At 46.3% G+C, this 26,030-nt stretch overlaps 1 protein-coding gene across 6 annotated transcripts in view; it reads left to right on the forward strand.

The window, feature by feature from the left end:
* Tafa5 (TAFA chemokine like family member 5) overlaps positions 1-26,030 on the forward strand; it is a 215,146-nt gene that overhangs the window by 181,067 nt on the left and 8,049 nt on the right. For 2 of the 6 annotated variants that reach the window (XM_006520260.3, XM_006520261.3), the window contains exon 4: positions 1,417-25,310. The exons of the other annotated variants lie outside the window; for them this stretch is intronic. In XM_006520260.3, coding sequence (XP_006520323.1) covers positions 1,417-1,674 — 258 coding nt within the window. In that variant the 3' untranslated portion in view covers positions 1,675-25,310. Of the gene's footprint in view, positions 1-1,416; positions 25,311-26,030 lie in introns of those variants that run through there. 6 annotated transcript variants of the gene reach the window in all.

Consider the following 26,030-nt stretch of genomic DNA (forward strand, 5'->3'; position numbering starts at 1 on the left):
GTGACATAGGCATTAACAGGATAGATGTGGAGTGAATTCTGGCCTGGCTGCTTCTGGGGATATCTATGGTCACTTTCCATCCCCACACAGCAAGCAGTGAGCACTGTAGCAGCTGCTGTCAGAGCCCAGGCTCCTTGAGAACAAAGCCAGCCTGTGTAGTGGGATGGATACCTAGCTTTGTATGAAGTCCCCTTCATACAGAAGAAGGTGAAGAAGTGTCCTGGCAGGGAGATCCTTGGCTTCCAAGTGACTAGTCACATGTGAGCAGCAAAGGGGATTCCAGTCTAGCCACCCTAGGGAGCCCTTGGCCCTGTCTGTACCTTCTGGGACCCTATGGCTATCTTACTCCTTACAGTAAAGCCATGCCAGGAAGTTCCATTGTCCCCCAGTCCTGCTACCTGTTCCATATGATCCTCCTCCCTCTGTCTGATGCTGGGAATCTCTGCAGCTTATATTCTACCTATATGTGCAGGCAACTCCCTAGTTCTGAAACCCAGACTTTGGGAACATGGTATGCAGGGTGTCACATCTTTTCTTGATTTAATACTCTTCATTCTCCCAGGTAGCTAATTACACACAGCTGAGACTGGGGAGCACAACCTTGTACCACACACGCACTTGCTCAATGAATGCACACACACACACACACACACACACACACACACACACACACGTCACCTGCTCCTACCACCACTAAGCCACTCCCCATGACATCTACATCTTTGATTCCAGATATCTCCTGAGCTGGGCCTGATTCCCAATGTCCCCTGGCCTCGAGAAGCCACCTTGCTAGAAAGACTGTGTCAAGAGATATATGTGGGCTGTGTCTAGCCAGTAATCAAAGGAGCAGGTGGGACCCTCCCTGACACGGTCTCTATCGAAGGTGAGGCCAAGAAGGTGGGGCCAAGGATCTAGAATCCTCCCTCGGAACACAAGGGGGACACAACTGGAAAGGAAGTGTTGTGTGAGCTCATCTCAAGGGACAGTGCTCCCCTGGGACAGCCTGACTTAGTCAGTGGCACCACAGGGAACACCTATGTGACCCCACTGCATCTCACAGGGGCAAGAAGAGTGGGTCATGGTGATTGGTTGCCTTCAGTGGGCATCGGGGTGTTTCTGTGTGGATTCTCTGTTTGAATTCTACATCTAGAGGGAGTCAGTTAGTCGCCGTCCATGCAGCTGACCTAAGCTGACCGCACTGACATTCTTTTCTTAAACCTGCTTGGCTCCCAGCACTCTCCTAGTCCCAGTGCCACAGGCCGAGTACATGAAGACCCAAAGAACCAACCCTTGGGAAGTAGATCCGTTCTCTTGTCTACCAATAGAACTTACTGGCAGGGACCAACCTAGGCCAAAGGTTAGAGGCTGTGGCCCCCACCTCCAGTACGATCAGAGGGTACCTGTGACATCTTGCAGGTAGAGAAGAACCAGACATACCAGGAGCATGGGCAGAGGAGGAGCCCGACATACAGGGTAAAAAGAACCACCATGCACGACGAAATACTTCCCACAGGCAGACTGCCAAAAAGGAACGTCACAGAACAGGAGGAGGAGAAAATCCTGCCTGCGACCCTGGAGCAGAGATGGCCTCTCGCCCAGCATCCCTGCACCTCAGATCGATTTAGCTACTTTCTGGACGTGACGTCCTCACAAGGACAAAGCAGACTGAATTAAGAAGTGGTGTGAGCACTGAGGCGGTCCTTGCAGACCCAGTCTGCAGGAGCCCGGTGCCTGCGCCCTAACCCAGCTTTGTTCAGCACAAGTGATGAAAGACCACAGTCATTACTCGGATCAGTGCGCGGTCCATTCTCTGCTCGTCTGAGTCACCCTGTTCATCACCACGGTAATAGCTGGACATTTTAATGGATTCCGTGCACAAACAAAAATGTATATGGTGGTGCTGCATCAAGTAGTATTGTAAGCAGAGACATCCTTCATGCTCCTGGCGGATATGTGCCCGGAAACAAAAACAAACAAACAGAGGAGATTGGTTTGACAGAGCTACGTTATTTCTGTTGGCATTTTTCAGGAGGAGAGGCATTACGGCTGGTCCCTCTTTCCCGTAATTGGTCTGCATTCATCTCAATTTTCCTTAAAGCAGTTGTTCTTTGAATTGTTTTTAAATGCATAAACGGCAAATGGTCAGAACTGGGGGGAACTGGCTCAGTGCAGAGTGGAAGACAGAGCCTGTCATATGACACAGGTGGGTACAGGGTGAACTCACTGTCACAGGAAGGGCACTCCTCATGATAGTGGAGGTGATCAACAGCTGGGCAGGCACTGAGCAGGCCTGAAAGTAGCACCGGGATGGCTTAAGTGTTCCAGTGAGGTGAAGATGAGAGGTCAGGCTCTATTTAAGGACGGTGTTCCAAGACCAAGAGTAGGGCCAGGGAAATATAGTTTTTGCCCCTGTTGAAACTGGCCCACATGCTCTGAGTGTTCCTGTCTTCCCAATTCTATTTCCCTGTCCGTCCCGTTCCTCATCTCCCAGGTGCATTGGTTGTATGTTGGAAGCTAAGGATGTAGGCTGATTCAGCACATGGTCCCCTGTGTTAAGAAGGTGTTGAAAGAACCCTCACAGGTCTCCAGAGGGCTCACTCTTTGGTGTTCGGTGAATATTAGTAATTATCTCGGTATCTACTGCAATGCTGAGAACATAGGTAAGGCAATACTTGTCCCCAGTGCTGCAGTACTGTGTCACCCAGACACAGCTGAGGGAGGCAGGGGGCTCCTGACTGGAATGTCCTTCACCCATGGGAGCCGGGGATAGAGTCCCCACCAGAAGTGAGATCTTGTTCTTTCAGAAATGGCACCCCCTCAGGCCTCATCCTTTCACAATTCTGAGTGCTTGCTATAGCCATGAAAAAGGTGAAGCACCTTCATAGGGCCCCGTGTCCTGACCAACCCTCTTCTATGGCCTAGCTACCCCCTAGATTTGAGGAAAGCAGGCTGTGGAATGTTCCAGAAAGTTGTGTTAGAGACCTGTGAAAAGGTCCTAAAGTCATCTCTTAAGTAGAACCCAGAATGGTCAACTCGAATAGGCTTCCCTGTACACAGTGAAGTTGATACCCAGTTGACCACCCTAAGATGTGACAATTCCAGCCACTGATACCTATTGGGCCAGGCATGAGTCCCCAACAGGTAACCCTGCTTCCCCCAGGAAGGGACCAAACTCCATCTTGGCAGGTAATGCTGGCTGAGTGCTCCTAGTATGTTTCTTTGTGTTGTTTTAATTTGGCTGTAGACTCTCTTAAGTAGAAATGATGTTTTTATTAAGGCCAGAAGTAGATGCAGGTCTCAGCTATGTGGGAAATACCAGGATATTGACTATAAAGTTGGAAGATAAAGTTAGCATCTGTGTGTTCATTATGGAAGCTGTTGGGGCCATGCCTTCTCACACCTTCCTGAGCTCTGACCCTGAGCCAGGCTATCCCTTAGTCCCAGGCTCCCTGAGTTGGTCCTCATTGTTAGATATACATATCTGACCCCCTGTCCTTAGCCAGTTCTGCGAGCTGAGTGAGCAGGAGTAGCCTTGCCTGTGGCAGACCCTTTGCAGTGGCCTCTGTGTGCTATGGAGGTGATGAAATATGAGCCTTCAGCATAGGTGTTTGTCTAAGTTAGGGTTTCCATTGCTATGACAAAACACAGCAATCAAGTTGGGGAGAAAAGTGTTTATTTGTTTTACACTTCAATATCTTCAACATCAACGGTATTAGTCAGGATTCTCAAAACTGATGGAATGATTCTCATTCATATATATATATATATATATATATAATACACACACACACATAAATGGAATTACAACGGCTTACAGGCTGCAGTCCAATTAATCTAACAATAGCTAGCTATGAGCAGAAAGTTTAAGAATCTAGTAGTTGCTCAGTCCCACAAGGCTGGATGTCTCAGCCAGTCTTCTGTATATGCTGGAATCCTGAAGAAGTAGGCTCCAATGCCAAGTGAAGGAATGGATGTGCTAGCAAGGCAGGGGCAAGATAACGAAGAACAAAACCTTCCTTCTTTCTATTGTGGTTATATAGGCTTCCAGGAGAGGGTGTGGCCCAGATTAAAGGTGTGTCTTCCCACCTCAAGATCTGGATTAAAGGCATATGGCTTCCTGCCTCAAGATGCAGATCAGAGGCATGCCCTTCATTTCTGGATTGTAGTTCATTCTAGGTATAGTCAAGTTGACAACCAACAATAGCTGTCACATTATCAAAGGAAGTCAGAACAGGAACTCAAACAGGGTAGGAACCTAGAGGCAGGAGCTGATTCAGAGGCCATGGAGGGTGCTGCTTACTGGCTTGCACCCCATGGCTTGCTCAGCCTGCTTTCTTATAGAACCCAGGACCACCTTCCCGGGGGGGGGGGGGGTACCTCCCACAATGGACTGAGACTTTCCCCATCAATCACTAATTAATAAAATGCCCTACAGCCTGATCTTATGAAGGCTTTTCCCTCCTTTCAGATTATTCTAACTTGACATAAAACACCAATAGTGTTTGTGATATATCTTTAAAAATGAGATTGAGGGATTTGTGCCTCTATCCACATTGGTTTAAATGTCAACTCTGTTAAGTCAGACACTCAGCAGGTGCATCAAGTCCTAGGACAGCCTCTGCCCAAGCCCCAGCAGCAGCAGCAACAGCATAGATGACTTTGCAGATCTCCCCCATAAATGCCCCATCCCCTGCACTGGAACATAAATCTCAGCCTTAGCCTGCAGCATACATAATAACACCTAGGCACATTTTAAGAGAAGAGCCCTGTTCTGGGACTGATGACCCTTCTAGGTCAGACTCAGACATTCATAGCCTGGGGAACTGACACTTCTATGTCTCTGGGTAGGTGTCTGGTGGCAGTTGGGCTTCCTAAGCCTTGGTTTTCTTGTCTGGAGAAGGCAGGAGGGTTCCCTTAGCTCTCCTCTCCAGTTACTGGGATAAGAAAGGAAAGGTAGAAGGAAAAGGCTTCTGAGACATGAGGAATCTCGGTAGGGAAGGTTATTACCCTTTTACACCCCACATATTCTCGGATGCTCCCATCCCAGTGGCTGTGTAGGATGAAGGAGCCTCTTCTGGGAAGCCTTCTCTTGATGTGATAGCATTCATGCATTGGGAATGGTCAGACTACTCTTTGTGTACCTGTATCTCTCCAGCGTGTTGTTTGGATCTGGTTGGATCTGCTCTATGTATACATGGCCATCTCACAGGGCATGAAGCCAAATGGTAGGTTAGTTTTCAAAGATGAGGTGAGAGAGCCTGGAATTTATTTTTTCACTATGGGAGAAGTGGGACTTCTCAGTAACTAGAGGGAGAGGAATCTTAAGCCCTTGGAGATGCAGCCATGATTTGTAAATTAATGTCGTGGTTGGACTCAACATGCCAGCTTCATCTTCTGCCCAGCTTCCAGTTAGCAAGGAGGTTTGAAATAAGAACTCAAAATATTGTCAAGCCTTAAGAGTAAGAAGAGACTCCCCATGTCAGATGTCCTTGAGCTCCTCAGAAGAGCCAACAGCCCATGTCACCTCTGAACCATGCTTTGACAATTAGTCACAGTACAAAAGAACCTTAGGACATCTTCCTCTTAGTGGGCTTAGTATTGGGACACGTGAGGATGGAGGTGACAGGAAAGTGGATGACATGGCACAGGAACCCTGCTCCAGCAAGTGGAGCAATGGTGGGCTCAAGAGAGCTCGCTGGCAATACTTATGTGGTGGGCAGAGCCTCCTGTGTGGAGCAGAAACAAAGAGCTCAGAGTCTGTGGTCATCCTATCTGCTCTCTGACCTCTGAAGGAAGTGAAACTACAGAGCTGAAGCAGAACCCAACCTTGTAATAGCAAGAACCCTACCCTGAGGCCACCTCTGACTAGCAAGAACCTGTTGGTGATCACATGACGAGAAGTGTTTCTTTACATTTCCCAGTGTATACCCAGGTCCAGCCTGGAAGAGGACACAGCAGTCCATACCCAAGGGAGCAGAGAGAGTCTGAAGACTTGGCAGCCAAGCCTTCTTGGAATGTAGGGCAGCTTTGCTCTCTGTCTGGTGGACTCGGGCCATAGACTGGAGCTTGGTGAATTGAGCTCCATCTATGAGAAGTGTGACCAGAAGAGAGGCCCAGGCAACCCTGGAGCAGCCCACTGGGCTCACACTGGTGGCCTCAGGTGTTGGCTGGAGACTCCGGAGTTGAACATGGCCATGTCTGTTATTCCAGGATAGCGTGGCAGAGAAGAGCCTGGACTAAAGACAGGCCCTTATGCTTTCCCACAGAGACTTGTAGCACATGCAAAAAACACTGAGGACCTAAGAGCAGAATTCAAATGTGTATCGGAAGCTACAAATAATAGAATTGTCACCACAGAAAATGGAAACGACTTCGTGAGAGCAATATTAAAGACGGGAAACAGCAAAGTGGAACGAAATGGGGAGGTGGCAGATTTGGAGGCCAGAGAAGAGACAAAGAGCCTGAGAGTAGGGGTGCTGCCTGGGAGAACCCTGACATCAGGAAGTAAAAAGATGAGCCTATGGCTGAAGTATGGTGTTAGAAAGAAACACTCTATCCCCACCCCACCCCTCACCCCCAGGCAGAAGTAAGTCCCAGCTAGGGCAGGAACTCAACTGGATCTGCCATCACAGGACATGCCTGGCTTGGATGAATGAAGGAAACCTGTGTGACAGCTGTTTAGATGACACTGAAGAAAGGGAAGATGGAAGAGCGAGATTCACAGAACCAACGCAGACAGAGTCTTGTGAGCCCAGGGATACCTGAAGCCAGAAGATGAGAGGACTTTCACCGAGATAGGCCAAAACACAATCTCCCTCGTGGACTCAGCCTTATTTCTAATTGCTTTGGACAAAGGTAGTAACTAGGAGCAGTTTCCATGACTGGGAATGTATAACCCCACATAGTGTTCCCACAAAGGTGAATAAAAGATCAATAAAGCGAGACTCGGAAATCAGGAGATGAAAAAGTTCACGTGAGGGAAGACTGATGCCCACCACTGACGCCAGTCACAGGCCATGATGGACACATACCTAAAACCCCAGCACTAAGGAAACCGAGGCAGGAAGATCTCCAGCCTGAAGCCACCCCGTTGCTACACAGTTGCATGCAAACTCCCATTCCTGCTCCTTGATTTGCTCTGACTTATGCAAAGCTCCCCTTATGTAAATGATGCTTTAGTGTCACCTGTGGTTGATTAAGGATGGCCAGAGAACAACCAGCAGCAGTGTGGGAAGGATCACGCCAGCCCATCCTCAGTGCAGGATCATTCCTCTTTGTGGTCAAAGGTTTCCAGGATGGCTTCTGTCCTTTGGGAAATGGACTCCTTGATTTTATTGGCATTAAAAATACCAATAGAACTAAGCCTGTTTTCTGATAAAGCACCACAAATAAAAGAAGCAAAAAAGGATCAGAGGAGATGTGCAAAATGAGTGGATCCAGGAGAGAAGGGTAGCCAGAAGCCATTACAGAGCATTACGTATGGCAGGAACCTTGCCTGTAAAAACAGTACATGTAAATGGACCAGTTGTCTCTATTTAAAAAGCAAAGACTGTCCAGGTCAGTTGTTCAAGATAGCAATGGTCCAGAGCTGTCCAAAGGCACTCTAAGCAACACAGGAAGAGTTTAAGGTGAAGATAAAGTTATACCAAGTTATGGAAACGAAAGGAAAACAAAAAGTGAGATATAAGAAATTGGAACATTATGATGTCATATATCAGTACAGTTAGTTCATGACATATATTTGCTTGTGCATTGTAGTTCAATGAAGTGAAAATAAAGAGTAATATCTGGGACCTCCACAGATGACAAGCATGCCAGGGACACAGATGAGGTAACATGATTGCAGATGGAATGAACAGAATTGAAGTTGAGATAACACTGGGCTTTGAATCTGAGAGTTATGTGCATCTGTTAGGTCTGAATAATTGCCAGAAAGAGCTGGAGTAGGGAGAAGCAGGGCCTAGGTCCTGTGAAGCACACCTTCCCACAGAGGCTTTTGCCATTACCTGTGGAAACTGGTGTATGAACAAGGATGTTGCTAATGTGTTATTTTCAAAATCTCCACAAAAATATCATCCTAGACAGAAGAGGTGTGCCAGCCTTCCTTCCAAACTAAACCAGGAGCTGTGCTTCCTTAAGGCCACAGAGAGTTGAAACCAAGTTGCCATGCAGCAGTTCACAGTCTAACTCAGAGGTGACCTGGCTCTCAGGGCCTCCATCTGTGTGCGGATAGAACAAGCAAGATGCTACCCCCAGGGTTGGTGCCACAAGTGAGTCATCACCTGATGTGATGTCTGAACTGGGCAGTATGTTGGGCAGTCACCCATGGAATTCAGGTCCCATTTAAGATGAAGTAGAAAGAACTCAGTGTGCCCAGTAAACAATGTTCTGGTGTGAGTGGGGGGTATCGTTACAAATCAGAAACAATGAAAAGTGTTTTAAAAATTAATTAACTAATTAATTAATTTAAAATAAATAACCACTCTCCAAGGAAAGAAAAAAAAAGCATCAAAATTAATTAGCCTAAAAAGAAACACCTGGAATTGGTTGCTCTACCTTTGATAATCTTATATAGACATGATTTTTTTAACCTCCATTTAGCCCACATTTTTAAGGCCCGAAAGTAAATTTAGGGAGAGGATGTCAGGCTCGCACTTAGACTGTTTATACACTCAGGAGCTTCCGCCACAGTCGTCAGGATCCCGGGGCTTTGGATGCGTGCATGGGTTTTGGTTTTTGGGGTTTTTTTTTGTTTTGTTTTGTTTTGTGTTTTCTGTGCAGAAAATTACTAAACATATAACAGAATGGGGAGAAATGTTATTCTCCTGGAAACCTTCTAGGATGAGGGAGTTTGATGGGCACGTTTAGCATGCAGGCTCTTCCACCTAAATACTGAGACACATGAGAAACTCCCGGGCTTATTTGGGAGCCTTGGAAGTCCTGATTGCAGGTGTGTCCTCGAGAATGGAAAGGCAACAGCACTCGTCTCTGCAAGGTCTGAGGCTGGTGACTCGGCTATGCTGGGCATAGGACTCACCCAGCTGAGTACCCTTGGGGCCTGAGTTCTCAGCTCCCTGAGGCACTGTAGACACATCTGGGTTCCTGCCCCAAGCATGCCTTTGCCAGTGGCACCTATAAGAAACCACCATATCCTGGACTCTGCAGTCTTTGAAAAGTAAGACAAAGCCAGTGGCCACAAAGTAGGGCTTATAGGAGGGATGAAGTTATACTTTAATATTTCAAATTCACGTAGTATAAAAGACCGCAATAACTTGTATCCAAAAAAAAAAAAAAAAAATGGAGTTTCCCCTGTAGCCAATGTACCTGAAAGGCAGCAGGCACAGAGTAATTACACTGGTAAATAGTGAAATGCAACTGAACAGCACCAATGGCCTCAGAGTGGGTCTTGCCTTGTGCTGTGTCCATGTAAAACCAGAGGTATCAATTGTCCCGCAGGCAGGTACAGGCCTGGAGGGAAGCCATTTAGGTAGGAGCTTAGGCCACCACCTCTGATCACTCATTGGACATTCTTGAAAACCAGACCCAAGGCCGTGAATATGTGAGATGAGAAATGAAACCTTAATGAGCATCAGAAACTCAGCTCAATGCTTCAGAAGTAATAGATTGGACCTACTACCACTGTATTTAGTTTGGAGGGTTATGTGCCCATACACACCCTATAGTGTTTGACAAGCAGCAATCCATAGACCAGACCCAGCTGCTCCAGTTTTAGCTAAAGCCATGGAAGGGCTCACTTGTGCTCACTCACACATCTGATGCTGTTACTCCCATTAAGTGTTCGAGGAAATCCCTTGAGACTTTACAAAGGGTTTTACACTTTATCACTGTAGTTCAGTCAGAGGGGGATACATGTCCTTGCCCTGCCACAGAAGACATGTGACTTCAAAGTTGGCATGGACCCAAAGGTCACACATGACCCAAAGGTTATGTGTGGGTACCTGGTTCTGAGCTTGAGACTCCAGCCAGGCCTGAGCCCTGGCTTCTGCCACTGGCCCTCATGAGATGAGGTGAAAATCATGTAGACCAAGTCCCAGGTTCTTAATTAAAGCCTGGCAGTGGTTAGTGTTTGTTATCACTGTTTCCTCAGCCATGGAACAAACCATATGTCCCTGAAATGGAGCGAAGGGTTCCTAAGAATTGTATCTGGGGCACATCCGTGGTTCAGAGCATCAGCGATTGCAGGGAGAATCTTAGTATTTTCAGGAAAAGTCAGGTTGGATCCTTACCGCATACTGTGTCCCAGCTGAAATTCCCTAGGGACTGCAGAATGGAATGAGACAGAGGTGGTAAAGACAAAGCACAGATGAGCGCTGAAGTAAGTTCAGAGGGAGGAAGAGGCTGCAAGTTCAAACCCAGCCTGCAAAATCAATCCATACCCACAGTGCATGCTCCCTGAGACGGTGAGCTGCAGTGTTCCCTATGAATGCAGGAAGTACTACAAGCGGCAGATGCATGAGTGCACCCGACCTCTCCTGCAGCCTGGCTCTGTGGCATGGCTTACACACTGCAGCTGCCAAGCATTGCAAGTACCACAAACCTATATCCTGGGGAGAGGAACCTATGGGCTGAAGGTACAAGTCCATAGCAGATCATATGTCTACAATGTATAGCAACCTTGGTTTAACTCACTCCTCCCTCCCCCTCAAAACAATCAGTGTGCCAAATATATGTTCTACTGAAAACATTTTGATCTGTAACCCATCATAAAGCTTTAAAAAAAAATCACAGGAAGAGCCGTGGTAATCTTGAGATGGGTTGGAACAGCTGACAAGCAGGCTTACCATGTGGTCCAAAGACAGTTCCCCAGAGGAAAAGGGGTAAGGTATGTGAATAGCGAATTCCCACAATACACGGCAGGAATGCACAAGAAATGCGGAGATTCTTCTCAGACAATAGCTGATCAAAAGACAAACGAGGCATCAGTCATCGGGACATTACGGTTGGTTCTATTTCCTTCCAACGACCTCTATGACCTTCTGGAAGATACTAGTAGATAAAAGCCCATCATTCTTTTGGAAGGCAAATGGGCAATATCCATCTGGATAACCACAAGTGCTTATGGTACTTGGAACCCATATAGCCATTGCTCTAGCCTAGAGTTGGCACAGGATCCAAAGGTCCCCTCCTTATGTCTTTCTACCCACAAAAGAGGAGTAGCTGTCCACACATGTGCACACTTACTCATCGAGGCATTGTTGAAAGAGCCAACAGATGGAGACGGTCAGGTGTCCATCAGTGGCTGGTGAGTAAGTAACGGCAGCTGTGAAGAAGATTGGCTGCTGATGCTTGCTCCCATGTGGTACATCTCGCACCTCACACTGAGTACTGTGTGGTGGATTGAATATACTTGGCACTATTAGGAGGTGTGGTCTTGATGGAGTAGGTATGGCCTTGTTAGAAGTGCATCAGGTGGCTTTTGAAGTCTTATGCTCAAGGTCCACCCACTGAGGAAGAAAACCTCTGTGGCCTTCAGATCCGGATGCAGAACTCTTGGCTCCACCTGCACCTTGCCTGCCTGGATTCTGCCATGCTGTCTGCCGTAATGATAATGGGCTGGACATCTGAACCTGTAAGCCAGCTCCAATTAAATGTTATCCTTTATAAGAGTTGCCTTGGTCATGGTGCCTCTTCACAGCAATGAAACCCTAACTAAAACATACTACTGAATGCCTCTGCCTCTATAAAATGTCCAGTTTGAGCAGACCACAAAGATAGGGAAATGGGTAATGGCTGATGGTGTGCTGTCTCATTGAGGAGACAAAATTAAGCTAAATCAGACTATGGAGTGATTGCCTGGCCCTGTGACTATACTAAAATCCATTGGTTTAAAAGGACTCATGATTAAATATCATGAGATACTTAACAGTGTCTCAGGGAAACAGCTACAGTGGGCATACAGATGTTGTGTCTTCCATCCATGGAAATTCTCCCTGCATCATCTCACCAGCCTGACCTCAGAAGCCCTCTTCTGATGCCCTGCAGTGTGGTGGAGACCAGCTTGATGGGATCATAACATCTCTTTTCCACCTTGTGTTCTGCTCAGGACCCTGGAATCTAGCCACAAAGAGGTGGCCGTACCACCCCTAGTGGCCGTCCTGCATAGAAAGGGATATGAGAAGGACCCTTGGAAAGTGGTCACGTTGATGGCAGACTATAGAAGCAGAGTGACCATGTAACTGAGGAGGGTTTGGCTACAGTGGTGGGCACCAAGGTGCCTTACAGGAGGCATGTCTGATTCTAGTTCTGTCACCATTGGTCTTAGGGTTCATAAGTCTGGCCAGCTAACAGCTGAGCAGCCTCAGTAGCCCTCAGTGATGTTGGCTGAGTCTTGTTTTCAGGACTGACAGAGGGACCAGGTGTTACACAGGCTCTGTTCCAGCAGAGACAGGAGAGGCAGAGTTGCATCATGGCTGCAGACCGAAGGGTAAGAGGCCAAGTCATGACGCATGTCCTTCACTTGTCAAGGCCCCTTGTGCCATTTCAAAGGTATCAAGGTGTGGGGAGGTTGGAACCTGACCTAGTCCAGGGTGTGGCTGATTACCTCCTGAGGCATAAGATGGAGATGAGTCCATATATCACTGCAGGTACAGCATCGGATCACATGGAAAGCATGTGCCCCAGGGAAAGCTCTGCCCCATCCTCTCACTCTATGGTTACTACTGAGGCTGGAACCTTACTCCATAGTCAAGGTGGGAGTGTGTAAGAGTAAGTGGTGGGGAAAATGGTTTCCGCCTATAGTGACCAAGGCCCACATCACCATGAAGGGCCTGCTTATGGTCTCCATCCATCCTGAAACAGAGGAGAAAAACCTGCTTCTCCGGTACCCAAGATTCCGTGAAGATCAGGCTAATAGGAGGGACAATAGGTAGGTCATGCTGGATCTATAAGTGGCCTGATATCAAAGTTCACCAGCTCTGCCTACTGGGGAAACTGAGTTCCCTTCTGGAGTGTTGCAGAGGCAGGGGTTCTCATTTAGGAAGGCATGTGAACTAAAGGCCTGGAGCATAGTGCTTACTGTCAACTCAACTCTTAGAAGAACAGGGCACCTCAGTTGACTGGCCCCTCTGTAGGTTGAGGTATAGCTCTCTCAGTGAGGTACACAGATCCCAGCTATACGACTGTGGATTGTAGGCTCAGCAAACTCATGGGGCCACAGATATCAGAAGACATTTCCCACCATCCTTTATCCCCAGGCTCACCACTGGGCTGGAAGCTTTTATTCTTGAACCTGTGACTCAAGATCCAAGATAGCAAAGGTGAGCCAGATACCTGCCCTTAAGACCCTGTCTTAGCTCCCATAAGGATCTGTACTCCTGGAGGTATGCAGAGTGCCTCAGCCTCTACCTCTGTCCCTCCAAGATCCTTTGCTGTGGATCCTGTGAGGAAAGATGTCAGGCCCACAGGCCTCACCAGGTACCATCTTCACTGCTGACAGTCAATTAAGTGGGATAGGAGGCTAAAGTTAGGGGTGTGACAGCTCACTATGCTCACACCTAACATCATTATTCCAATTTAAAATGTAAGAAGCTAGCTCCTCATGAGCTGGGTGGATTAGTTCTCTATTGCCGAGTAACGAATCCACAGACTTAACAACTCTTCTTGGCATGCCTCTGTGGTCATAGGGTCCCACTGCCAGATGGCTTCTCTAGCTAGTATACACTATAACTGCATGTACACAGATATACGCCCCCCAAAACATACACATTCATACACATACCTCACTCAAATGCATGTATGTGTACTATCTCAGTTATATGTGTACACACAGGCACATGGACTGCATACACACATGATCCATACATGTATATATCGTACTTGCAATTACATATATGTACATACTACTCCCATATGTGCACACACATGCATCACGCCTGCTTTTATTCACAGGTACATTCACACACACACAATGCCAATATTTTTCCATAGAATCTGCTATGGAATTTTTGGTTTTATTTGTTTTTGTTTTTTTGTCTGATTGGTTTGTTTTGGGGTTTTGTTGTTTTTTGGTTTTGGTTGTTTTGTTTTGTTTTTAGTTAATCTTATATCCAACCACTTTCCTAAAGGTGTTTATCAGCCATAGATGCTCCCTGGTAGAACATTTGGGGTCACTTATGTACACTATCATATCATCTGTAAATAGTGATGCTTTGACGTCTCCCTTTCCAACTTGTATCCCCTTGATCTCCTTTAGTTGTCTTATTGTTCCAGATAGAACTTCTAGTACTATATTGAGCAGATATGGAGAGAATAAAGAGCCTTGTTTTATTCCCAATTTTAATGGAATTGCTTTAAGTTTCTCTCCAGTTAATTTTATGATGCTGTCTGTAGGCTTGCTGTATGTTGTTGGGTTTATTATGTCTAAGTGTGTCCCTTGTGTCCCTGATCTCTCCAAGACTTTTATCATAAAGAAGAGTTGGATTTTGTCAAAGACTTTTTCATCATCGTGCACGTGTGTGTGTGTGTTTGTGTGTGTGTGTGTGTGTGTGTGTGTGTGTGTGTGTGTGTGTGTTGCTTTCGGTTTGTTTATGTGGTGGGTTATATTGACAGATTTCCATATGTTAAGACATCCCTGCATCCCTGGGATGAAGCCTATTTGATCATAGTGGATGATCTTTTTGATGTGATCTTGGATTCAGTTTGTGATAATTTTATTGAGTATTCTTGCATTAATGTTCATGAGGAAAATTGATCTGTAATTCTTTTTCTTTGCTGAGTCTTTGTGTGGTTTGTGTAGCAGGTGACTGGAGCCTCATAAAATGAATTTAGCAATGTTTCTTTGTTTCCGTTCTATAGAATAATTTGAGGAGCATTGGTTTTAACTCCTCTTTGAAAGTCTGGTGGAATTCTGTGCTAAAACCATCTGGCTCTGGGTGTTTTGTTGGTGTTGGTGTTGGTGTTTGACCCACAGGTTGACAACTACTACTCTGAGCATCCTGCCTGCTGGGCTTCAGTCTCAGCCAAACATAACCGTTGACCCATCTTCAAGATACTACATAGAGACCCTGAGGTGGTCAATGCTAATCTAATCTAGCAGCAACACCCCAACTCGTCTCAGATGCAAGGGCCTGTAGCACTTGAGTCCTGCCTGGTTTTGTGGGATTCATATAGTGATAATGTGGGAGACCCATTTGGCACAGATGGATAGATGGCTCCTAACAGCTGAAACTTATCTTGTAACAGCTCTAAATGCAAAACTCCTCTGAGATGAGGGTGTACACAGAGCTAACTCCCTTAGTAGCCTCTGGGGAGGAAGACCCTTCCCATCTTGCCCAGGCTCTGGTGGCCATAACATTCATTGGCTCATGACTGCACCATCTCAGTCTCTGCCTCTGGCTTTATGAAGCTGTTTCTAACTGTCCTGTCTAGATCTGTGTTCAAACCTTGAATTCTACCCTTGTAACAACACCAGTCATTAGGTTAGGGTCCTCCATAATCCAGTGGGACTATATCTAGCCTTGATTACATCTGCTAGAACCAACAAGATCAGGGGTAGACAGGTCATCCCTCTAGAGGGTACCAAGAGTAATCTGGTGCAATCTCTGTGTACAGTCACAGAGACATGAGGGCCCAGGTGGCGTTCTGACATCCACACAACCTCAGCTTGTCTCCAAGACTAGCTGCACATAAAGAGCCCTCTCCCTGAGAAGAGAATCAGCCTCCACTCCTCTCTGGTTCTCTCCTTATTAAGGAGTTTGTTTATGGAAGATCAATAAATATTTGATGGAAGGATGAATAACTGTGGGCAGATTCCTCGAGCAAGCCCAAGGCCTTCCTCTGGGCCTCCTACGATTCCTGAACATAGCTCTGAGTCCCGGTGGGCTCTGTACTGCTTCAGTGATCACACCCCATTTTTATAAGTGTGTGGAGACGTTACTTGCTAATTTTATCAGGGCTGCCGTTTGCCATTGGGCAGTTAGAGGCTGCAGACCTATACTGAGTTCTGCCTACAGAGTGGTGGCCCTGGGTCTTGGTCAATCTCCAGAGCGCCTGTCTTTGGTTGTTGAGAAAGGCTATTCTGAGATAACCCTCGGTCACTGGCACTTCCTGAGAGAGGAGCTTTATGTCCTGCAGATGAGTGCTGGCCCTCAGGTGGCAGGGTGATGCTGCTTACTGTAGGTCTCCACTGGACTCAAAGCAAAGCTGGCTATGGTGTAGCTCCACCTTTGGAGAACTGGTAGAGCAGTCCTGGGAGTGGGAGGCAGTGCCTTTCCTAAGCCCAGTGCCTTTCCTGAAACCTGCAGTTGCTTCTGCTACTGTATGTTGGGGAATTTCTATTTAGGTAGCCCTAAGCATTAGAGCCCAGCTTACTTACGCTAACTACCTTAAACACCTGTCTGAAAATACAGAGCTGACCTAACTCTCTCACAAACCATGAGTGTCCCGCTGCATTCTCAACCAGCCTGGAAGGGCAGGAGGTAGCTCCATGGTGTTCCTGAAACCACCATCAGCCAGAGATGGTATCCGGGATGCTTTGAATCTAAGTACAAATGACTCCATACTCAGTTCTGTCACTGTGAAGGTTCATTGTGCAGGAAACATCTTTGCTGTCTACAGTGACCCATCAGAACCCTCATCCAGTTGTTAGCATACTATCAAAGTGCACATGGTACCCCATATTCCTGTGTGTTGACTTCAGAAACAACCCAGGGCCTTTGAATGAGCCCTGTTACCATTTTCAGCAAATGCCTATCCTATTATTTTGAGGTAAAGCAGTCCCTGTTGCCATGTGCCCTTTCAAGTCCACTACAGTCATTGTGAGTGCTGAGCTAGAGTCTACACGATTTCAAAATGATCTCATGCCTACTCAGTGGCTCTGTTGTCTTGAGCCCACAGTCAAACTGTTGCCCCAGAAGTGCGTCTGGGTACTAGCACTGCAGGAAATGGTCTGGAGAAGTGCCACCTAACAGCTGCTTGCGTCTGGTGGCTTCTTACTTTGGTCTTTCTCCCCTGGGTCAAATGAGCAGGGCAGGTTGCAGGCTGACCTTTCTTGCCCTCATCCCACTAAAGCATTCATGTAGCCCAATGCATGTTCTCTGGAGCTAAGTCACAGTGGTGGGTATAGAACTCTCTGTTTGGTATCCCATCAGGACATGGTGCCTCTGGAGGAAGGCAGACTTCTCTTTTGGAGACAATGGTCTTTTGCCAACTGGCAATTACTGCTCTCCCAGATGTTAATAAAATGCTAGCAAGTCTAGAGTGGATCCACTTGGCCATGAAGGTTTGAAGGCTGGACTCCCTATTAAGTGCCCCAAGACTGCAAGAGTCGCCAGAGAAGAGACACCCCAGAACATCAAGTGTAGCAGAGACACTCCAGAATGTTAGGAGGGACAGAGACATTTCAGAACATTACCTATTGTCTTTTTCAACATGGGCTACCACCTTCTGGTTCTTTAGTAACTGATGATGTAGATATGTTTGGACCTGGGGAAACAGAGGTATAAGGAAGCCAAAAAACAATCTGCAGCACAGCACTGAGCCTAGAAGGTACGCACTGCCCTGGGAAAGAGGCTACCCTTGGCCCTGTTGTGTGTCAGGTAGCTCAGATCATCAAGAACAAAGTAAGAGGGAGCCAGAAAAGATTAGGAAGGTCATAAAAAGATATACTGGTTCTCATCTCTGAAGCCCGGTGGTCACCATGGTATTGGGACTTGATGCCTCAGACCTGTGGTTCTCAACCTTCCTAATGCTGCAACCCTTTAGTACAGCCCTTGAGCCAGCATCAAATTGTCCCAGAAGTGCCTCTGGGCACTAGCACTGCAGGAAATGGTCTGGAGAAGTGCCACCTGACAGCTGCTTGCTTCTGCTTGCTTCTGGTGGCTTCTTACTTTGGTCTTTCTCTCTTGGGTCATAAATTATTACCTCCAACCATAAAATGATTTTCATTGCTACTCATATCTGTAATTTTGCTAAATATCTGATATGTGACCCCACCACCAAGGGTTCAAGACCCACAGGTTGAAAACTGCTGTCTTAGATTCAAATAAGCTGTGAATTTGGGCTAAGGCTAGACAAGGCGTGGGTGGACACCAGCAGAACTCAATGCCAAAGGAGATGCTGCTGCCAGCGTGGCCAGATGTGCTCTATCATCCAGACATAAACAAAAGGTCTGAGTTGGTCAGGGTCCTGAACATCCTGATTCCCCACTCTCCAGAGCTCTCACTGGGTGTCTGAGACAAACACACCTTGGTCCATCCTTCTGGTGTTTTGTGATTGCTGCAATAAAAAGCATGTGCCCCCATGGTCAACTCATGTTTTATGATTTTTCAATTGAATCACAAACTCTGTCAGTTCTCTGTGGATCTGAGGCTTGACAGGTGTCAAACCTCGGCTCCTTATGAGTTCTGTTTTCCTTCAGGAGATGGAACAATCCAGAAAAGAAATGAGATCGCAGGGAATCGGCTGCTGCCGAATTCCACTCCTTGTGCCTTCCTGATTTTACAGGGACTTCCCGTGGGGTCTTCCTCTCAAAGCAACGTGCACCTTCATGAGACAGACACACCCTCACCACATTGGCTCATGAAACTCTTAATGAGGATAGCCCAAGTCAGACTCATGGCAGAGCAGAAAGCTTGTTTTTGCATGGTGCTTTTGCTGTGGGCATATCGAAGGCAAACCTTGTTGTCAAGTTAGAGAGGGTGATCAGCTGCAGCACTCTCACCAGCCCTGAGGCCATAGAAGTGCCCAAGTCATGTCCTTTGATAGGAGCCATGTCCATATGTCACCACACTGTTATCCTTCACTCAGAAAGGAGCTGCAAGCTCCATCTTGCATGAGTTGACTGTTCCAAATCAACAGCCTCAAGATTCACTAGAATCATTCTTAGAGATATTACCATCAGTGTTCAGGTCTAAAAACCCAGAACAGCCTCGCATCATGAAGACAACAGCAACCCACACCCTTGAGGTGGCTCTGACTAAACCAAAATATTCTGCTCAGGTGGGAGCATGGAGCCATCACTCTGCCTAGACTGGTTATAGAGGGAAGTCTCATGAATCTTGAACCTGGGACTCCTATGCCAGGATGAGTGACATAGGTGCCAGTCCCTGGAGTCCCATAGTGCTCCTCATTAAGAAGGCCTGATGACTGGGCTTGTGACTATTGGTCTTGTCAACTTGACACAACCTAGAATCATCTGAGGAGTCTCCATGATAAGTCGTCTACATTGGGTTTGCTTATGGTTGTGTCTATAGGGGATTGTATTAAAACAGGTAATTGGTGTGGAAAGATCCTGTCGACTATGGGCAGTACTACTCCCTAGAAACCGAGTTCTGAACTCTATACGAGGGGAAATTAAGCTAAGTACAAGTAATTGGGCATTGGATACTCATTTCCCTTTGCTCTTCAATGTGGATGTGATGTGACCCACTGCCCTAAGTTCCTGCTTTGACATATTCACAGCGATGAACTGTGACCTGGAATTGTAAGCCAAAAGAATGCCTTTCCCCATAAAATTGTTTTTTGTCCAGATCTTTTATCACAACAACAGAAATTAGATTAGGACAGGGCTCGCCTCTGCTGACAAAGGTTGTTTTACCTCTAAGTTCAGTTCCTGTCCAACAGAGCAACAACAGCATCATCCTAGGAACTGTGGTCAACACGTGCTGGAGCTTAGGATATGGGCACAGAGATGACCTCTCTGTCTAGAGTGTTGATGGGGTCAGGGAAATGCTCAGCACCACCACTGATGTGGTGTCAGGTCTGACCTTCAAGAAAGAGGGTATTGTAGTCAGAGTGAACAGGTACCTATGATGTCAAGGTGGACTGAGGTCCTCCGACATGCATGCCGTGAGTTCAGCTTGAAGACCTTGTCAGGACTGCTTCAGCTACTGACAGGGGTGGATATCTGGGTAAAGAGTCCTCTGTAGTATCTTGTTGATGAAGCAGAAAGTGTGGCCAGGTAGTATAGGACCAAATTGATGACTGTGAACAGGAGGTGGACAGGCACAAGTCATGCCTGATACTCATAGGACATGTACAGGTCAACTTGATATCCAGCAGGATCTCAACACTCCAGGAGGCCCTGAAAGGTCTCATGGGCCCTGTTATCAGGGTGGGAAGTTGGTGTTTGTCATGGCCCAAACCTAGCATGTTGTGCTCAAATAAATGGAGAAGCAGGCCTGCCGTGTAGAGCCAGGAAGACTTCCTGCCCATTCCTGAGGTCTGGCTGGCTGTCCTTCAAACACCATGACATGGTAGAAATATGTCCCAACATGGCACTGTTCCAGGGCTTGTGTGTGGAGGTGACTCTACCATGGACTTTTTGTTGGTCCAGGTACCTCTCTATACTGCAACCCTGAGCAGGACAGTGCTGGGACTCTTCCTGGCCATGGAAGAAGCCATGTGCCACAGTGTGTTCCCTGTTGCAAGGTCCTCAAACTGCAGACACTCTGGGTCCATGTGGACTCTGCCATTATCCACCCCCTTGGACCTTGCTGTATCTTAGGGCTATAGCACTGAAAGCCTGGGCTATACCTGGAAGGGCCAGAGGGACTAGTGAGCAGTCACCACCAGTGATCAGGTCATCAGGTGGCCACAGATTACTGTCTGAAAACATAACTCAGTATATGCTAAGCGTTGCTATATACCTACCTTCTTTCCATGGTCTGCCCTTACTTTGTCCTTGAGTACAGCCTCTCGGGACATCATAATCCTCATAACGTGTCTGACATTTGTGAGAGTATTGGCATATGTTGATGCCTGAAGACTGTCAGTCCAGCCTCCTGTGACTTTCTGTCCATACCAAGCAGAAGGATGCTAGGCTGCCACCTGCTTGTCCCCATACAGTTTGGGCTCTGCATCAGGTTTCTCTGTCCCTGTATATGCAGGACATTTTGTCTCGGGTCTTAGCTGAAAAGGCAGACCTTGAACTGTGCTGGCCCAATAGATAGGGATTGTAGATATTCATCACATACCTGGGAACATATGGGACCAGGAGGGGCTGGTGTTCAGCTGGACAGCTGGGAAGAGGGATATTAGGTTAGAGTGAGTGGAAAAGCAAGTTCTGATGTAGCTAAAGGTCTAGGACCCTGGAGGGTGAGATTTGTAACCAGTTCTGGGCATGCCTAATTACAAGTCAGATATAGTAGGCACACACATGGAACACAGACGGCATATTGCTGAAATGACAACTGTGACAGTCAGTGACATATGAGTCATAGACACTTGGAACTATGGTAGCAGGGTCCCAGCCAGCCATAAATCTTTGGCTCTTAGACCCTCTGGCTAGCCTCCTTTATCAAAGCCTGACATTGAAAACTCATCATAGCCCCAACTACATGAGCCCAGAGAAGCCTTGCAGGTCCTTCTTTGTGTGGTCCCATCGTCGGGTGTAGTGCAGACTAGGGTGCTCTCCCAGAATCTTGCCAGTCACCCTGCCTTCTATTCAATCCCAGAATGGTTTGCGGTTAGCTAAGCAGAGTTCCAATCCAAAGGTCCTGGCCTTGGAGGTCAGGCCCTACAGTGGCCATCCTATAACACTAGGTTGAATGTGGAAATGGACCTTGAATCTTTGTCATACTGCCTCTGTAATTTGTGAGCAGCTGCATCAGCAGTATCCAAGCTGGGGACACCATGAACCATGAAGCACAATTGGCCTCAGCCAGTGCTCACTGGGAAGGAGCATTCAGTGTCCCTCTGAATCCAACATGTATGTGAGGAGCCTTGTCAGAATGACAGTCATCTCCCTGAAGGGTTTACAAGCCAGCCCCAAGGTCTCTCTGGAGATCTTTGGCATCCCTGTATTGTATCTGAGGCTCCTCAAGGCCTAGAAAGGGAGGTGAGATCCACAGTGCCTGTTTTTTGGTGACTGGATATTACAGAAGATCCCAGAGCTGAGTGGTGAAGAAGCTGCTGCTGTAAGCAGTCTCCAGAGCGAGTACTCCCTGGAAGAAGTGCACTGTAAGAATTAGTGAATACGTCTCAGAGGACAGAGCAGCCCATGGGAGAAATTCCAGAACTCAGCCCTCAGAAGCTGGGTTGGGTGATACAGCCTGGCCTGTGGATCTCAATACCTTGTCTAGAGAAACAAATGAAGGAAGAGAAAGTTCCTTCCCTTTATCTGGTGGGATAGAAACAAAAGCAGAAGATCTTGGACCATTGTCCTACAGTAACTGTTCTGGGGAGACACAGAGCCAGTAAGAAAAAAAAGAAAAAAGAAAAAAAAAAAAAGGTTCCGTGGCTGAGTAGCAGACGACCACAAGGGTTCAGCTTACCTCGTCAAACTAAATGTGACATGAAATGTGGGCCCTTGCTTCATTAAGAGAGAGAGAGAGAGAGAGAGAGAGAGAGAGAGAGAGAGAGAGAGAGAGAGACAGAAAGAAAGAAAGAAAGAAAGAAAGAAAGAAAGAAAGAAAGAAAGAAAGAAAGAAAGAAAGAAAGAAAGGCACTAGATACTCAGTAACAAGAGCAGAGTGTTTTATTCTATGGCTCTGAAAAGCCCAGCATCAGCACAGGATGCCAGGCACACTGAATGAGCCCAGAACACTTTTATAATGCCAATGCTGATCTCTTCGTCCCCTCCCCCACTGGCTCAGTAAGCAGGAGGGTTTGATCTTAGGCATCATCTAGGTCTTTCTGTCTGCTGCTTGAGTTGATACATCTCTCTCTTATTTTTAGAATTTACTGAATGTACATGAGTGTCTGTCTGTAAGTTTGTCTACCGCCATGTGTGTGCTGTGTCCGTGAAGGCCAGAAGAGGGCCTTGATTTTCAGATGGTTGTGAGCTGCCATGTGGGTGCTGGGAACCAAACCCAGGTCTCCCGGAAGAGCAGCCATTGCTCTTAACCACTCAGCCATCTCTGCAATCTATGTTTGCATAGGTTTTATTTTTCCTTCCAGAGTTTCATACAGTGTGTTCTGATTATATTTATGTTTGAAAACGTACATAGATTCATCTCTGTATTCTACATGGTTGGTTAGATTTTTGTTTGTTCGATTCAGGATTTCCCCATAGCCCCGTCTGTCCTGAAACTCATGCTGTAGACCAGGCTCGTCTTGAACGTAGAGATCCACCTGCTTCTGCCTTGGCTCATCTTTATATTTTAAATCTTACTTTCGTTTGTTTTGTTTTTAAATTGTTATACCAAAGAATTTATTTTATTCTAAATTATTAGCACATAAAGTAACAAGTTTCACTAGAGCGTTTATCATGCCTATGAACCATTATACTTCATTCTTATACATTCCTTTTCCCACTTTTCCTTCCTTAGCTCCTAAGCTCCCTCATTATAACCTTCTTTCTCCATAATCATCCGCCTCTGTTTTCTAATAACTTGTCCCATTATCCTTCCTCCCCTCACACCCACATCCCTCCTGACGATTTCTTCCTCTCATCTTATGGTTTCCATGTCTCCTAGCTAGATGTTTTCATATCAGAGAGTAGTTTCCACATATGAGAGGAAACATGTAATTTTGTTGTTTTAAGATTTTTTTTAATTGTGTGTGTTTGTATGTGGATATGTGTGTGGGGGCGCAGATGCCCAAGGAAGCCAGAGGCATCAGATCCCCTGGAACTAGAGGTGCACATGGTTGTGAGCTCCCTGGTGTGGATGCTCAGAGACTAACTGTTCATGTGCAGTATATGCTTTTAACCACTGGGCTGTCTCATCAGCTGCAGTATGTGTCCCCCCGAGTCTTGTTTCAGTTAGCAGAGTGATCTCCAGTTGCCTCCATTTTCCTGCAAATGCCACAATTTTATTTTTCTTTGTGGATGAATAAAGTTGTGTGAAGAATGTGTGTGTGTGTGTGTGTGTGTGTGTGTGTGTGTGTGTGTGTGTGTGAGTGTGTGTGAGTGTGAGTGTGTGTGTGTGTGTGTGTGTGTGTGTGTGCCATTTCCTGATAGTCCTGGCTCCATTTCCTGATCATTATGACTAGTGCTGCCTTAACTGTGGCCAGGAGGAAAGCACCTCTGAGGTGTGTTGACTTGGAGTCCGAGGGAAAATACCCAAGAGTAGTAGTTCCAGTCTTGTCTTCTGCAGTGGCTGCCCGAGTTTTCGCCCCCACCTGTAGTGTTGAAGTGTTCCTCTCCAGCATCCTCTCCAGCGTCCTCTCCAGCACTTGTGGTTCTTTGTCTCCTTCAGAATAGCTGTTCAACTGGGGTGAGACAGGATCTCATACCAGCATTCATTTGCATTTCCCTGGTGGCTAAATTGGCCACTTCATCTCTCCCTTTGAAGGCTGCATGTCTTGCTTAGGGTTACTATTTCAGTAATGACACACCATAGCCAAAGCAGGTTGTGGTGGGGGAGGGTTTGTTTGGCTTACACTGCCATTCAGTGTTCATCATCGAAGGAAATCAGGAAAGGGACTCAAACAGGGTAGGTACCTGGAGGCAGGAGCTGATGCAGAGGCCATGGAGAGATGCTGCTAACTGGCCTGCTTTCTTGTAGACCCAGAACCACCAGCCCAGTGAATGCACCACCCACAATGGACTGGGCCCTCCTCCATCAATCACTAATTAAGAAAATGCCCTACAGGCTTGCCTATAGCTAGATTTTATGGAGGCACTTTCTTAAATGAGGTTCCCTCCTCTCTGATGACTTTAGCTTGTGTCAAGTTAACATAAAACTATCCAGCACACTCAAACTGCCTTCTCGTCTCATTAGCCCATTTGTTAGTTGTTTGTTTGTTTGTTTGTTTTTCAGTTTTCATGTTAATCTGTCTGATACATGGTTGGTAAAACTTTCTTTCCATTGTACAGTCTGCCTCTTTGCCCTACTGCTCATTTACATTGCTGTGCAGGTTTTTTAATCCAGCTTTTCACCTCACTGCAGAATTCCAGTCTCTTTCAGAAAAATACTGTGCCCACATCATCAAGGGTTTTTCTGTGTTTTCCTCCAGCAATTTGGAAGTTTCAGGTCAGCTGAGGTCTCTGATCCATTCTTCTTTGATTTTGTTCAGGGTGAGAGATAGGGATCTATTTTCCTTGTTCCAACCTTTCATGGAGTAGAGACAAAGTAGATAATCCCAAGTCAACCTAACAAAAAGTCGTTTCTTTAAAAAGTTAAATAGGATTGGCAAAGGACTTTCCACACTGAAATGGACCCAAATTAGTAAAAGTAGAGACCGGTGAAATTCAGAGGACCATGATGGGACACTTTGAAATTATATTCCAATAAACCTGTAAAGTCTGGAAAAAATGGATAAATGTCTTCAAAGATGACCTAACAAAGCTAAGTCAAGAAGATATAAGCAACTTATAGGGTGCTATCACAAACAATGATATCAAAGCAACAATAAATCTCCATATATATCAAGACCCGGAACAGGGAGACTTGGCCAAATTTTACAAACTGTGAAGAAAAAATACCAACACCTATCAAAAGGTTCCAAAAAATGGAAGGGAAACTTCCAAACTCATTCTTTGAAGCCATCGTTGCCCTGATAACAAAACCAAGTGAAGATAGCATTAAAATAACATTTAAAAAAAAAGTATGGGCCAATATCCCTGATGAACATAGATGCAAACATTCTTCCTTTTAAAATAATTTTTAATAATTTATTTATTTTTATTTTATGTGAATGGGTGTTTTTCCCTGTGTGAATATATGTGTGAGGGCGCTGGATCCCCTGGAGCAGGACTTATATAGAGTTGTGAGCTGTTATGTAGGTGTTGGGTATTAATTAAACCCAAGTCCTGTGGAAGAACAGAGAGACAGGATTTTTCTGTGTAGCCTTGACTGTCTTGGAACTTTCTCAGTAGACCAGGCTGGCATCAAACTCAGAGATCCACCTGCCTCTGCCCCCTGAGTGCTAAGATTAAAGATGTGCACCACCACTGCACAGCAAACATTCTTAATACAACACTTGCAAATTGAATTCAAGAAATATAACACTATGACCAAACTGCATCCCATGGGTGCATGTATGGTTCAATCTCCATAAATCAACAAATGTAATTCAATGCAGAAATAGATCCAAGGACAGAAGCACATGATCATCTCAGTAGACACAGAAAGGGATTTTGACAGTTTCATGACAAAAGCCATGAAGAAAATCAATAGAAAGAGCGA

This window comes from Mus musculus, chromosome 15 (genome assembly GCF_000001635.26).
Source record: "Mus musculus strain C57BL/6J chromosome 15, GRCm38.p6 C57BL/6J".
Taxonomy (NCBI): Eukaryota; Metazoa; Chordata; class Mammalia; order Rodentia; family Muridae; genus Mus; species Mus musculus.